Source organism: Mobula birostris, chromosome 22, assembly GCF_030028105.1.
Source record: "Mobula birostris isolate sMobBir1 chromosome 22, sMobBir1.hap1, whole genome shotgun sequence".
NCBI lineage: Eukaryota > Metazoa > Chordata > Chondrichthyes > Myliobatiformes > Myliobatidae > Mobula > Mobula birostris.
In genome coordinates this window covers 14139301-14156088 of record NC_092391.1, presented here as the reverse complement: position 1 = coordinate 14156088, position 16788 = coordinate 14139301, and the positions used below count along the sequence as shown (strand labels likewise).

Genomic DNA, 16788 nt, shown 5'->3' with positions numbered 1-16788 from the left:
TCTCATGAGACTAACAGATGCCTAAAAAAATGGACATAGATTAAGGGTAGTGATCAAATATTTAGAAGGGACCTGGAGAATGATGAATACCTGGAGTATGCTGCCTGAGAAAATGGAGGGAGCACTTAACCGGTCTCTAATTGAGTATTGAAAATCACATGGGCAGAGAAGGCTACAGGCCCAATGCTGGAGGTGGGATTAATATAGATGGGTGCCCACTGGCCAACACAGCCAAGGTAGGCTGAATGGCCTGTTTCTTTGTTGCTGGATTCAGAACCAGCAATACATTAGAAATCCCCCATCCTCCATTTTGCTGCAAATTAAAGCTACCATGTAAAAGTGAAGATAATGGAGTGCAGGGGTTGGAGGGTTGTGTATGTGGGTGGGTAAGTAGGGGCAAGGAACGGTTGTTGCTTTGTTGTTTCTTGTGTTCTATTTTGTTGTATTCTGTCTGGATCTGTTGAACATTGCGGGCATGCTATTTCAATGCCGGAATGTGTGGCGAAATTGCAGGCTGCCCCCAAGGTTGCACTGGTTGTTTACACAAACTTCGCATTTCACTGTGCTGTATGTACAGGGTAGGGTGCCCAAGACTTTGCACAGGACTGTATCTGTTAACGTGGAGTGGGGAGCGAGTTTGAAAATCTGGTGGGAGCAAAGGATGTTGGGAATGGTGAGGGTGGAGTGCCACAAGAGAGGTGTGGGACAGGTGGCAGAGAAGGAGTGCCAGGGGTGGGTATAGACACACCCAGCACTGAGACACCAGGCAAGGTCATTTAATTGCAAACAAGTGCTTTATTGATCATTACAGAATGTCCTTCTGGTGCTTCCCGCTCCCTCCCCTCTCACTTCCTTTCTTTTCCAACCATGATTCCCTTCTCCCTGCCCCCTTTTCACTCTCAGTCCACAATAGAGACCCATATCAGAATCAGGTTTATCACCACTCACATATGTCATGAAATTTACTGTTCTGTTTTGCAGCAGGAGTACAGTGCAATACATAAAATTACCACAGTACTGTGCAAAAGTCTTAGGCACTCAAGCTATATATATGTGCCTGAGATAAATAAATAAATAAATAAATCTGTTGGTTTTGCAGTGTGAAGTCAAAGGGTTCGAAGTGAAGAACCACTGCTTCTTCAGCGCAGTCGGCTGCAGGTTCAAGGTGAGCCCAGCATAAAGTCTTTCAGCGAAACCTTGCAGAAATGAGAAGATTCAAAACCCCAATTCAACGTGTAACAACAAAAGTTTGAAGAAGTTAGGACTTCATTCTGTGGAGCGCAGGAGAACCACTGGAGATTTTATAGTGGCATACAGAGTCATGAGGGATACAGACAGAGTGAACCCTTGCAGGGATTTTCCTCTCAGGTAGGGTGAGATTCGAACTAGGGACACAGGTTTAGTGTGAAAGTTGAAATATTTAAGGGGAATCTGGGAGGGACCTTCTTCACTCAGAGGGTGGTGTGAATGTGGAATGAGCTGCCAGTGGAATGGTAGATGTGGGTTCAATTGTGTCTTTTAAGAAAAGTTTGAATAGGTACATGGATAGGATGGTATATTCAGGTCACATATGGAGGGCTATGGTCTGGGTGCAGGTAGATAGAACCAGGCAGAAGACCAGGACAGCACAACTGGATGGGCTGAAGGGGCTGCTTCTGTGCTATGATCATATTGGGTGTCTTTTAAAACTATTAACCAGCTAACGGCCCCTGCATGGGCCAAGAACAAATGTTACCTCACTAAATGGCCTTGATGAAGGGTCTCGAGCCAAAACATTGACCAACCATCTCCCTCCATAGATGCCGCCAGACCCACTGAGTTCCTCCAGTATTTTGTGTGTTGCTCCAGCAGTGTCTTGTGCCTTGAGGAACAGGAAACTATAAATCATCAGATTGCCTGACACCAGTGGTACAGAAAATACCGGAAACTATTACTAAAGGACTCTGGGAAGTTCCGGTGGATTCCTTCTATGGAAAACGACTGTGCATGACTTAGTTTAACGTGGGGAGGCTGATGCACAGGCAGCCACTACATCGTCCTTGACAGATTGGGGTCAGGGTCCAGGGGCTTGCCATGCAAGACATAAACTATGCCTTAGGGTGGGGAGTTCCTAGCCTATTTTATACCATGGACGCTACCATTAACCGAGCGGTCTGTACACCCCGGTTGGGGGCTCCTGATCTGGAGGCTCCATTGTTGAGGATATTCCAGAGCTGTATAGATATTAGGGAGAGGTTATTACTGGATGCTGGTGCTGGTGTAAAACAGTAACTATGACCTTATTGCCTTGCATGAGCAAGTGCAGCAACCATGAAAAACAGACTTTGAGACCTCTTCCATCTGCCCTGAGAATGAATGATTAACATCCTGTTTTTTGTACTTTTACAAAACATGTTTTGTTATCATAATCTGCTTCAGTCAGGGTGACATTGGAACATTTGAGGAATCACTGCTACTCACAAAAACGTCACATCATACTGAAAACCAGGCTTGCAGAGATCTGTTGCTCAAAAATTTTTTATTGTTTGACAGTATATTTTGTTCGCACATTCTACCCCATCTAACTTTCTCTCTTCGAGGCACATGCTTTCAGCGGCCACTTTAATACGTACCTCCTGTACCCAATACGGAGTTTGTGTTTGTGGTCTTCTGCTGCTTAGCCCATCCACTCCACGGTTCGACGGGTTGTGCATGTAACGATAACCACTGTTGTAACGTGTGGTTATTTGAGTTACTGGTGGCTTCCTGTCAGCTTGAAACAATCTGGCTACTCTCCTCTGACCTCTCTCATTAACAAGGCATTTTCGCCCATAAGCTGCTGCTCACTGATGGTTTTGTTTTTCCCACCAGTCTCTGTAAAACTCTAAAGACTGTTGTGTGTGAAGATCCCAAGAGATCAGCAGATTCTGAGAAACTCAGACCACCCGGTCTGGCACCAACAATCATTCCACGGTCAAAGTCACCTAGATCACATTTCTTCCCCATTTGATGTTTAGTCTGAAAAAAACAACTGACCTCTTGACCGTGCCTGCATGCTTTTATGCATTGGGTTGCTGCCATGTGATTGGCTGATTCGATACTTGTATTAATGCTCAGGTGTACCTAATAAAGTGACCACTGAGTGTACATAGACTGATTGTATGTACATAAGGTGACATCAAGTGTAGGACTATCTGAACATAAGGTGAACCTGACAGGAAATGATAAAGTGACAAAGTAATGTTAGTGATGAAGAGGAACACTACTATTTAGCAGCAGGGCACATGGAAACACAGGACAGTGACTGTTGTAACGTGTGGTTATTTGAGTTACTGGTGGCTTCCTGTCAGGTCTAGCCATTCTCCTCTGACCTCTCTCATTAACAAGGCATTTTCACCCACAAAACTGCTGCCCACTGGATGTTTTTGTCACTTTGTCACTTTATCATTTCCTGTCAGCGTCACCTTGTGTTCAGATGCTCCTGCACCTAGTGTCACTTCATGTACATACAATCAGTCTATGTACACTTGGTGGCCACTTTATTAGGTACACCTGAGCATTAATGCAAATATCTAATCAGCCAATCATGTGGCAACAACTCAATGCATAAAAGCAGGCAGGCATAGTCAAGAGGTTCAGCTGTTTTCTCAGACTACACATCAGAATGGGGAAGAAATGTGATCTCGGTGATTTGACCGTGGAATGATTGTTGGTGCCAGACAGGGTGGTTTGAGTATCTCAGAAACTGCTGATCTCTTGGGATATCAATGTAGATATGTAGTCAATGTAGATATGTCAAACAGAGTGTGTTCATGTCCTAACCAGAACAGTGATTGGAAAAAGTCCAAAACACTTCAGTGGGGAGAATATAGAAGACAAGTTCAGTAATGGGAAATCTCCTTTTACATTCCCCCTATTAATCATTTCCATGGAGGGAAATTTTCAGGGAAATCCAATAAAAAATAAATTCAAGGCTTTAATCTTGAGAAAAGATATTCCCAGAAGAGCATTACTATAGTATTATTATTTGTCACCAGTTTAATCTGTGTCATAGTCCTGTAACCCAACACTCTCATACTTCACCCTTCAAAATCTCCTTTGACACTCTATACTATCTTCCTGCATCACAGCCCAAGAAATTGGCAGTGGTGGGGCTCTATTGGAAAATTAGACCAGTAGATTGAGTGTGGCATTCAGCAAAGCTGAATTTAGGCTGGGTACAAGGGGTGGAGATACGTCTCCTCCAAAGAGGTGTAAGGTGCTTATTTCCTCTGCTAGCCTGTAGGTCACCCTTGGGCAGGGTGTAGCACCTGCTTAGCCCCCTGAGCAGGGTCACATGAAGCCACGGGAGCAGTTATATGAGTAGCTGGTGCATATCACAAGTCCTGGTTATGTGACCACTAACGCCAGGCAGACAATCTCTGAAGAGTATTGATAACGGCTGGGGTCACCCGTCTTGTAGAGACACTGCCCAGAAGAATGGAATGGCAAACCTCTTCAGTAGAAAAGTTTGCCAAGAACAATCACGGTCGGGGAAAGACCATGATCGCTCACGTTATACAACACGGCACATAATTAACAAATAAACAAGGGGAAATTGTATGAGGTTGGGGAGGAAAAAGTGCATTAATATTCTGGTCATTTAGATGCCAAGTTACCTTGATGTCTAACAAGCCTAGGGTCTGCACCTACAACACCAGTTCTCCTTCACTAGAGTTGCATGCTGCACTCTGCCTCAGTACTTATTGACTGCAACATCTTTCCCCTAGCCTTTGCTTTCACACTCAACACATCGAATTCCTCAAACAATCAGTGGCCACTTTATTAACTACACCTGGAGAGCTGCTCGTTAATGCAAATATCTGTTCAGCCAATCATGTGGCAGCAACTCAATGCAGACATGGTCAGGAGGTCCAGTTGTTGTTCAGACCAAACATCAGAATGGGGAAGAAGTGTGATCCAAGTGACTTTGACCATGGAATGATGGTTGATACCAGGTGGGGAAGTATCTGAGGAACGGATGATCTCCTGGGATTTTCATGCACAACTAGCTCTAAAGTTTACAGAGAATGGTGCAAACACAAAAAAACATCCAGTGAGCAGTAGTTCTGTGGGCAAAAATGTCTTGTTAATGACGAGGCCAGAGGAGAATGGTTCAAACTGACAGGAAGGTGACAGTAGTTGAAATAACCACGTGTTACAACAGTGGTGTGCAGAAGAGCATCTCTGAACACACAACACATTGAACTTTGAAGTGGATGGGTACGCAGAAGACCACAATGGGTTCCACTCCTGTACCTTATAAAGTGGTCACTAAGTGTACTTCCAGTCATTATCATTTACAAGCAAATATTTTTTGGACCACATCACCCCTCTTTTGCCAATTCCAATCTGAGAGGCTCTTCAGCTGTGCTGTCTTATGCAGAACTCTCAGTCCATCATAACGTAATGTTCTGTATTCCTTCCTCTTCTTGCTGCGCCTGAGAATCCTTTAAATAGAAAATGCCCTCTTCTGCTATTTCCACAAAACTCAATTCGCTACACAAAGCTGATTGTTTTTTCTCCCCAGGGAGGAAGATCAAAGATTCAGGAACATGAAGCTGGATCTGTGAGACAACACCTTAACCTTCTAATGAATCAACTTGCAAAGCTCAACCAGACAGCAGCCCTTGCTAACTTGCCACCAGAAATGTCAAGAACTTTAATGCTGCTGGAAGGAGAAACCGATAAAGTACAACTGAGGGTCAAATCTCTTCAGAACGATCGCCAAATAAAGGAAATCTGCAAAGAACTGCAAGAATTCTGCAAGCGCCTGGAAGCAACAGAACAGTGTGCAACAATTGTTGAGACCAAGTTCGCCGCCTTTGAAGAGAAAGTGACATCTGTGCCAAAGAAGATTAACAAATTCTCAAGGACTGTAGCCACTTTGAGTAGACAGACAGAGAGCAATGAGCAAGTATTTACTAATGTAGAAAATAAGGTTGGTAAAAATATTAATTGCTTCACTTTAAATAGATTTTTCATTAGTGAAAGCCTAAAAGAGTAACTGTTGACCTTTGTTTCTTTTGTATTTGCTCTACCCAGTTCCATGTCCTTTTTGACCTATAGCATTTAAGATAAAAATATACCAGTGGGCTACTTTCGTCCCTTCATCTTTCCATCAATACAACTTCAAAAAACTCTGAGAAGGTATAATTTTAGCATCATTGTTTAGCCTCAGTTTTTGTCTCTTCTGCTGTTCCAATCACTTGCATCCAATGTACCCTGACCAAGACAGTGGGGGACATTGTAATTGATTGTCTTGCAAAGGACATTCTTTCTTAAGGTTGCAAGCAAGATTTCCTTTCTGCTCAGCTTCCTTTACATGGTCCAGCCAATGGAATCTGGCTGCTGCATTGAGTGTAAAATATTAAAGTTACTGAGCACTGCATCTTGCTGCAATAGTAATTATCCAAATTCCATTTGATATTAAGTTGCTATCTCCCCTACTATTGTGTGCTCCAACTGCTATGTAATTGAACTAGAAAGCAACCAAGACACTTCATCAAGTCTGTCTGTGTTCATTCACATCAAGACCCAAGATGTTTTTGGCAATGTAATTCAGTTATTGTTAGTGCAGTTAAAACTGGCAACAGTAAAGAAAGGTAATGTTGTAGTAATCAAAAGAGCTGCAAATGCCAGAAATCTGAAGCATAAACAGAAAATGCTGGAAAAATCCGGAAAGTCAGACAGCATCTGTGGGAAGAGAAACATGGTAACAGTACTATTTGTTTTTGTTTTTATTTAGTTCAGAGTGGGCCCTTCAAACCAAGTCACCCCGGCAACCCCACAACCTCAATTAACCCTAACCTAACCACGGGACAATTTACAGTGACCAACGAACCTGCCCAGTACATTTTAGGACTGGGGGAGGAAACCGGTTAAAACCCATGCATTCCACAGGAGGTTGTACAGAAACTCCCTGCAGAGAGGCGCCGTAATTAAACTCCAAGGTCCGGAATGCACCCAGCTGTAATAGCGTCATGCTAACTGCTACACCACCGTAGCTTTTGCAAAGGTCGTCAGATCTTCACAGATGAGAAAAATAATTCAACCCACCCACTTTCATCCCTTCATTCAGCTTCCAGTTATTACTTTCAAAGCTTTGTAGAAGCTTTACTGGTAACGAATGCACTCAATATACTGTTCAGATGAGGAAATTCCTGGGAGCAATATTGTGTTTCCCTTTGATAAGTGATACAGCTGTGCTACATCTTCTCCTACTGATTAAACTAATACTCTGGATCTCACCACTTCTCACCTTCTTTTAAGTATTTAATTTTTTTTCGTGCCATTTTTCTAGTTTTCCATTGACTTTACATTTTTAGGGCTTAATAACAGCGCCCAAAAAAAATGATCCTTCAGTATTCAGAAGAATTCTCATCGTTAAAGAAACAGCAGACATCCCACCCTGCAAAAACTCAATTCAGGGAGGTAGCACCATCAATTTGCGGGAGACTTCTGGGAGAGGTGGGATGTCCGCAATAGAGTAGCTCCTCAGCAGCTAGCGAGCTAGTTTAAATAACGTTAGCTATGCTAATGAACGAATGACACCTGTTAAACTCACCTCAACATGTCTTTTACAGTCTTAACCCACCATGGGCAATAGAAAAGTCACTGTTGCAAACAGTGCAGCGAGCAACACTGTCATTATTTTGACTCCTATTAGGGAGGGGTACACTTTAGTGTAGTCTGGGGTGACGTACGTTTTATATTTTTTTTGGAACACTCTGCCATGGTGCGTTCTTGCTCGCTCACTCTCTCTCTCTCTCTCTCTCTCTCATGGTCGCTCGCGCTCTCTCTCTCTCATGGTCGCTCCCGCGCTCTCAAGCGCTCTCGCTCGCTCTCCCTCGCTCTTCCGCTCGCTTGCTTGCTCTCGCTCTCTCTCTCTCTCGCGCGCTTTCTCCCGTGGTCGCTCTCGCGCTCTCTCTTGCTTTCTCTCGCTCGCTCTCAAAAAAATTGATTTCCACGATATTGTATATAATTTGCGGGCATCAGGGAGCCACTATTAATATGCAGGAGACTCCCGGAACTTCCAGGAGAGGTGGAATGTCTGAAACAGGGTGGCAGAGAGAGAACGGTGTCATAGGAGTAATTTGAACTGTCACAATGGGTTGTACTGTCTCCTTCTACTGTTCTGCTTATATTCCTTTACGACAATGGTTCCCAACCTGGGGTCCACGGACTCCTCGGTTTTTGGTAGGGATCCATGTATAAAAAAGATTGGAACTCCTGCTTTACAGATGATCCCTGACCTGACAATTCCTCCAGTTTGTTATTTTGGAAGAATTTGGTTGTTAGTGACACCTTAAGAACTAATTTATTCGCCTCTTCCGTACTACAGTAAAGCAATTAGCGTGCATTAAGAATTTTATCTGATCCAATAAACGCTTTCTTTACAAGGATCTTATTTTAAACATTGTCTCGCAAAAGGTGGCAATCCTCGAGTCGAGACTGGATCAAACGGAGCAGGCGATACAAGGCTGTACTGCAAAAATCATGGCACTGGAAACCATGACACACTGCGGCCTGTTCATCTGGAAAATCCCACAAATCACAAGAAGGCTGCAAGAAGCCATTGATGGAATAAGGCCTTACTTGGATTCCAGTGGTAAGAAATGAAGTGACGCCATCTCTGGTGTAAATGTGACGCTCCACTTTTAACAACGACTCATAAGGAGAAATTTCTTTTTTAAAAAAACCCTTAGTTTTGATTGTTTCAGTCTGGCAAATACAAAACAGAAGCAGCCATTCAGATCTTCAAGCCTGCTTCACTATCCATAGACCATAACCACACATAGGAGCAGAATTAGGCCATTTGGCCCATTGAGCCCACTCCACCATTCTAGCACGGCTGATTTATAATCCCTCTCAACCCCATTCTGCTACCTTCTCCCTTTAATTTTTCACAACCTTATTAATGATGAACCTACCAATCTTCACTTTAACTAAACCCAATGACTTGACCTCCACAGCTGTCTGTGGCAATAAATTCCACAGATTCACCTGCCTCTGGGTAAAGAAATTCTTCCTCATCTCTCTTCTTAGCAGAAGAAATAGCAGCAGGAGTCGGCCATCTGACCCATCAAGCCTGCACCACCATTCAATTAAATCGTGGCTGATCTGGCCACGGACTCATCTCCACCTACCTGCCTTTTCCCCATAACCCTTAATTCCCCTACTTCACAAAAATCTATCCAACCTTGTCTTAAATATATTTACTGAGGTAGCCTCCACTGCTTCATTGGGCAGAGAATTCCACAGATTCACCACTCTCTGGAAAAAGCAGTTCCTCCTCATCTCCGTCCTAAATCTACCCCCCTCGAACTTTGAGGCTGTGTTCCCTAGTTCTAGTCTCACCTACCAGTGGAAACAACTTTCCTGCCTCTATCTTATCTATCCCTTTCATAATTTTATATGTTTCTATAAGATCCCCTCTCATTCTTGTAAGGGATGTTCTTCTATTCTGAGGCTGTGGTCTCTGGTCCTGAACTCCCCCATTATAGGAAACATCTTCTCCATGTCCACTCTATCCATTCAATAAGATCATGGCTATTTCTTGTTACCTCAACACCGCTTTCCTCCACCAACCACATATCCATTGTTTCCCTTAATACCTAAGATACTGTATCTATTGATCTCCGTCTGTTCACCAAGTACTTGGCAAATCTTCGGAATTTGCTGCCTTCAGATTTCTCAGAGGCAGTGAGTTCCAAAGATCTGCCAAGTATGGGTGAGGAGATTTCTCTTTATTGTTGTCCAGAATAATGAAACCTTAGTTTACAATCTATATGTTCACAGGAGATAATCCTCTACTCATCTGAAATCCAGGCAGTGTAGATCTTTTCAATCAATATAAGAATCAATCTAATGAGCCTTCAGTAGGGCAGGAAAACCAGAATTATGCACAATATACTGGATGTGGTCTCACTAGCTGCTCTGCTCAGTTGAGCGTTGATGTAATGCTGAGGCTTTATAAAGCATTGGTAGGAACACAGTGAGCTGTTTTGGGTCCCTTATCTAAGAAAGGATTTACTGACATTGGAGAAGGTCCAGAGGCAGTTCATGAGGATGATCTCAGGAATGAAAGAGTTAACAAATGAGGAGTGTTTGATGGCTTTGAGCTTGTACTCACTGGAGTTTAGAAGAACGGGTGGCGGGGGAGGGTGGAATTGATTACTGCAAGGCCTACAGAGAGTGAAGATAGAGAGGATGTTTCCTATAGAGGGAGAGTCTAGGATCACGGGGTATAGCTTCAAAATCCTTTTAGAACAGAGTTCAGGAGGAATTTCTTTAGCCAGAAGGTGGTGTATCTGTGGAATTCATTGCCACTGATGCCTGTGGAGGCCAAGTCATTGACTATATTTAAAATGGGAAGTGGACAGGTTCTTGATTGGTCAGGGCGTCAACGTTTATGAGGAGAAAGCTCGAGAAAGGGGTTGAGAGAGATAATAAATCAGCCGCAATGGAATGGTGGAGAAGACTCAATGGGCTGAATGGCCTAATTCTGCTCCTACATTGATTGCACATCAATCCCCTCACAATAAACATCAACAAAATATTTGCCTTTCTAACTGCTTACTGCACCAGCATGGCAATTCTCAGCAATTCATGATCAGCAACCCCGTTTACTGCCACCCCATTCAAAAAATACTCTGCTTCTCCATTTTCAGTTATGTTTAGCCAGGCAAAATACCGATGTACTGGCAAAATGAGAAGGAACAATGTGTTCCTTTGCAGTAAAAAATACTGCAAAGTGTGTCAAAAGGATCTAATTGGTGGAAATAGAATTGAGTATTTTAGTTGCACTGATGATCTACTGTGAATGTAGATTATCTGTGATTGTTTTTCCCCTTTAGAGTACAACAACTAGGTGAATGGTGAGTAATACTTTCACAAGTGATTTCTTTACAAGCATGCAGAGTTGCTCACAGTTTACAGAATTTAGCAAACCTCTCAGACTGAAACTAGAGTTAGGACGGGGTAGCACCCTTCGCCCTTCAAAATTTCCACTAGAATACTCATCGGGACATTGTCAAGTGTCACTACGTACAATGGGGTAAAGATTTATTGAACAAAAAAAACGACAGAAGTTTAAACATCACACAGAAAACGCTGGAGGAACTATGAAGGTCAGGCAGACTAAACAGTCGATGTTTTGGGCCGAGACCCTTCACCAGGACTTTGCCTGACATGTTGACCGTTTACTCATTTCCATATACATTGCCTGACCTGCTGTGTTACTCCAACATTTTGTGCATGCTGCTTTGGATTTCCAGCATCTGCAGACTTTGTATATTTAAAATTTTAAACATTCTTCATATAAAAGTAGAAACATCTTATTCTGCCGTCAGATGACTGGGAGGACATGCTAACAATATGAATGTTAAACTACCTACTGCTCCCATCAAACCTTTACAATTCATTTCAAGAAAGACCCCATTATTTCTACTGATACCCAGGCGATAACAAAAATACGACAAGAGTGGGTGTCAGCATACAGTATATTAATTGCACAGATGTTACTATATTAAATGTGGTTACAGTAGAAATTATCGCTCCAGATAATCATCAATTGGAAATATTGAGTTAATTGTCTTCAGCTTGAATGTACATTAAAGCTAATAACTTCACAGTCTTCGATTTGCTAATTTTTAAATGAACAATGTAATTATACAGTGGGATTGTAAAAAAAATGAAGTATATGTTCTCCCCAGTAAATGAAAATCAAGTGAAAAAAAACATAAAATACTGGAAAAACTCAGCAGGTCGGGCAGTACATGTGGAGAAATTTGCTGAGCTTTTCCAGCTTATTCTGTTTTAGCTATGGTAGTTAGCTGCTTAAGATTTTCTTTAAGGGGCTGATTTATGTGACAGGTCAATGTTTCCTGTAGAGTCCAATGAAAATGCAACACCATTATTTTATACCTTTTCTCTCCATTTTCATTTTCTTCCTGAAAATATATTTAAAGGAGTATTTACAAATTTAAGGAGAATTTATTTTTCTCAGTTTGTAAGAATTTAAACTATTTCACTAATGAGCTGTGTTTTCTGTAAAATTATAATGATAATTGGAGGATATATTTAAATTAGAGTCATAGAGCAAACAGGCCAGCGGTGGAGTGACATCCGCACTAGACGTCGAGGCCAGTGGGCCTGGGTTCGAATCCAGCTGGCTCTCTGCAAGCTTTCCATCTCTGCTGGATTGAATGGTGAAGCTAGCAACTCAGCCTCGTCAAAAAAACAGACAAGAAAAGTGATCAAGTGTTCCGCCTGATGCGCCATAACGCACGGAGGGGAACAACACACATTGAGCAATCAGAATGGATACAGCCCCTTTCGCCCAACCAATCCATGCCAACCACAGTGACAATCCAGCTCGTCCTCATTTCCTTTGTTCAGCCCATATCCCTCTAAGCCCTGCCCCTCCATGTACCTACCCAAGGACTTCTTAAATGATACTGTTGTAGCTACCTTAACCACTTCCTCTGGTAACTCATTGAATGCACTCACCACCCTTTTTATGAGTAACTTGCTCCTCAGGTTTGGTGAAAAGATAGTTACCACCTAACTTACCTACACTCTGTGACCACTCGATCAGCTGCACCTGTACACCTGCTCATTAATGCAAAATCTAATCAGCCAATCATGTGGCAGCAACTCAAGGCATAAAAAAGCATGTAGCCATGGTCAAGGACAAATCTCAGGGCTGCATTCTGCATACATACAATACTTTGATAACAAATGTATTTTCAATCCTTAAAGCGGTTCAGTTGTTCAGATCAAACATCAGAATTGGGAAGAAAAGTGATCAAGTGACGTTGATTATAGAATTGATTATTGGGATGGTTTGAGCATCTCAGAAACTGTTGATCTCCTGGGATTTTCACACACAACAGTCTCTAGCGTTTACAGAGGATGGTGTGAAAAACAAAAAAAAATCCAGTGAACGGCAGTTCTGTAGGTGAAAAATCCCTTGTAAATGAGAGAGGTCAGAGGAGAATGGCCAGACTGGTTCAAGCTGACAGTAACTCAAATAACCACGCGTTACGACACTGGTGTGCAGAAGAACATCTCTGAATTCCACATGTCAAACCTTGAAGTGGATGGGCTACAGCAGCAGGAGACCACAAACATGTACTCAGTGGCAACTGAGGTTCCTAGTAAGGTGGCTACTATGTCTCTCATAATTTTAAGCATTTCTATGAATCTGGATGAAGAGTCTCAGCCCGAAGCCTCCATTCCGCTCAAGCTGCCTAACTTGCCGAGTTCCCCCAGCATTTTGTATGTGTTGCTCTGGATTTCGAGCATGTGCAGAATCTCTCGTGTTTGGGTCTAAAATTGATTCCTTTTTCTCTATTACTTTCACAGAATTTTACTTCTCCACATATAGTTATAAGATGTGTCTACGAATCTACCTGAATGGCCATGAAGACACGAAGGGAACGCACATTTCACTTTATTATATTTTACTCAAAGGACAATATGACGCCTTGACTCAGTGGCCTTTTAAAGAAAACGTAAGGAATTATGGAACAGTACAAGTATGTTGCTAACCTCATCTCATGCTCAAATTCCTTCATGTGCACTTTTTATTTGTTCAAACTATTAGATGGGATCCTTCCCTCTTTTAAATACTTGTCAAGTAGCATTATTATGTTCTGTAGTGTTACTTATGCACAAAGTAGAAACATCTTGCACAGTGACATGTGCTTTTAATTTGTGAATTGAAATATTTGGCACTCTGTACCTAAAAACAAAAGCTGTTGCTTTCTTGTAAATCATATGCAATCTGTCCAAATGTACTTCTGGTGAGTTAAATTTCTAGCAAAGAAGTTCTTTCTGGCTAAAAATAGGGAGATCACTCACTTGTTGGGGCGCTTTTTCCCAGGAAGTCAAGTTCACCTTAAGCACCTGTTATTTGTGTAAATGAACATTCTGTTGACACTGAGAAAGATTAAACATAAGCTTTATTTGTTGCATGCACATCAAAATGTACAGTGAAATTCATCACTTGCATCAAATCAAGTCAGCGGAGAATGTGTTGGGCAGCTCGCAAGTGTTGCCATGCCTCCCGCACCAATGTAGCATGACCACAACTTACTGACCCTAACATGTCCAGCTCCGGAGTGTGGGAGGGAACTGGAGAAAAACTCACATGGACACAGGGAGAACATACAAACTCCTTACGGACAGTAGTAGGGATCAAACCCTAATCTTACAGCTAGTGTTGGAAAGCATTGTAATAACCATTACATTACCATGCAGCCCTGAGGGTGATTATGAAGCTTTGCTAAAGTTCCCAGGGGTTCCCAAGCTTAATGGGATCCAGATCCCTTGCTTAATGGTATTGGTCCGTGGCATAAAAAAATTTGGGAACCCCTGTTTCACAGCATCCAACTATTCAAATTTTGATTTCTATTAAAAAATACATAATCTAGCTCAGTCTAGAAGAACTTTTAATCTCACAAATAATTTTAAATTTTCAATAAAAACATCTGGTTTATACAAGGTTGATTGACCAAGTTCCTCAAAAGCTGCTGAAAGAACCATTATTAGGAACAGAACAACAATATTAAAATGCATTAAGATTGCATTTTTAATATGGATAAATAATCAAAAGTATAATAGAATATTGAACATTACAACACAGTACAGGCCTTTCAGCCCACAATGCCATGCCTACTCCAAGATCAATCCAAACCTTCCCTTCTACATAACCCTCCATTTTTCTAATAAAACATTATAGCACAGTACATAGAGTTCAGGTATTTTAAGCAGCTAACTCCAGCTGTTTATTTCTGGCAATTCTAATTTTCAACATTTTATTCCATAGTTTGCTTGAGGCTATTGTAAACCATCCACCCCCCAAGTTCTGCTCGCATAGGACTAAACTTCTGAATGACACACTCCACAATCATTTCTGGCTACTCCAATGCACTAGTTTAGATGAAGTAAAACCTACAGGAGTTACTGCCCAACATTAATGAAAATAGTTTTTCTCCAAGAATTAAGGAACCGAAACCAAATGTAGATGGAACAATAAAGAGAAGTAGTGGAACGTGTACCTTCACAGCAGCTTCTTTACCAAACCCTTCAACCTATTCTCAACATTGAGAAACACTATTTATAAACACGAGAGATTCTGCTGATGCCGCAAATCCAGAGTAACACACACAAAATGCTGGAGGAACTCGGCATTTTGTGATCCTGTTGAAGGCTCCTGGACCTAAATATCAACTTCACAGATGCTTCCTAATCTCGGTGTGTTACTCTAGAAATATCATATTGTATGGAAAAAGGCAATGTTATCTATACTCCATTACAGCTGCACTCAAGCAGAGAAAATAGGAACAGCAGAGTCAATTTTGTACTTTACTGCAAAAGAAAAAAAAAGAGAAAAAGTTGAATACCTTGTTTAAAAGAGCAAGACCAAGACTCCATCTCTGAAAGTGAGACAAACACAGGAGGAGAAAATAGAATCGAAAGGAAAGGGCGTTTAATGGTGAGGGAAGGATAACAATGCAAGAGAAAGGTGTGCCTACTCTGGATTTTGAGATGTGGTTGAGGATTGGGAGGTCTAGGGAATGTGAGTTAAGGGCACGAGGATGGAGGTGGCAAACTGATATAAAGATTTGTGGTAACACACATCAAAGTTGCTGGTGAACACAGCAGGCCAGGCAGCATCTATAGGAAGAGGTACAGTCGACGTTTTGGGCCAAGACCCTTCGTCAGGACTAACTGAAAGAAGAGATAGTAAGAGATTTGAAAGTGGGAGGGGGAGGGGGAGATCCAAAATGATAGGAGAAGACAGGCGGGGGAGGGATGGAGCCAAGAGCTGGACAGTTGATTGTGGTGTTGTGGATAATGTAAAAGATTGGATGGAAAAATGGAAAGTGGAGTTCAATCCAGTTAAATGTGAGATGTTGTGCTTTGGGCAATCAAGTGTAAAAGAGACAGTACAATGCTAATGGCAACTGCGTTGATGTACAGGGGGATTTTGGGTTCTGCGTCCCTAGCTCCTTCCAAGTGGCTGCACGGGTTGATGGGTAGTAAAGAAGATGTGACATGTTTGCCTTTGTTAATCAAGTCCCTGAGTTCACAAGTTGGGAAGTTATGTTGCAAATTTATAAAACTTTGGTTCAGCCATATCTGGAGCATTGCACTCAATTATGGGTATCCCATTAAAAAGATATTGAGGCTTGGGAGAGGGTGCAGAAGAGGTTTACCAGGATGCTGCTCGGATTAGAGAGCATCTTTTACAATCAGAATCAAAATGGGATTTAACATAACAGGCATATGTCATGCAATTTGCTGTTTCGCAGCAGCAGTACATTGGAATACGTAATATTTTTTAAAGAAATGTATATTAAAATTAAATAATGCAAAAAAGAGTAAAAAAAATAGTGAGGTAGTGGTCATCGGTTCATCGTCCATTCAGAAATCTAATGGCAGAGGGGAAGATACTGTTCCTGAAATGTTGAGAGTATGTCTTCAGACTCCAGTATCTCCTCCTTGATGACGGCAATGAGAAGAGGGCAAGTCCAGGGTGATGTGGATTCTTAATGATGGATTAATGATCTTTTTGAGGCACTGCCACTTTTGAAGGTGTCTTCATAAGAACATAAGAAATAGGAGCAGGGGTAGGCCATTTGGCCCGTTGAGCCTGCTCAGCCATTTAAAATGATCATGGCTGATCTGACCATGCTGGACTACTGCCCATGATGGATCTGGCTGAGTTTACAACTTTCCGATCCTGTGTAGTGGCCC

General features: G+C 42.0%; 1 protein-coding gene across 1 annotated transcript in view; it reads left to right on the top strand.

Moving 5' to 3' along the window:
* The window catches only part of LOC140186046 (TNF receptor-associated factor 1-like), a 62971-nt gene that overhangs the window by 41143 nt on the left and 5040 nt on the right, over positions 1–16788 (top strand). The window contains exons 3-6 of the mRNA XM_072239870.1: positions 1100–1165; positions 5549–5959; positions 8452–8629; positions 13390–13538. Coding sequence (XP_072095971.1) covers positions 1100–1165; positions 5549–5959; positions 8452–8629; positions 13390–13538 — 804 coding nt within the window. The remainder of the gene's footprint in view (positions 1–1099; positions 1166–5548; positions 5960–8451; positions 8630–13389; positions 13539–16788) is intronic.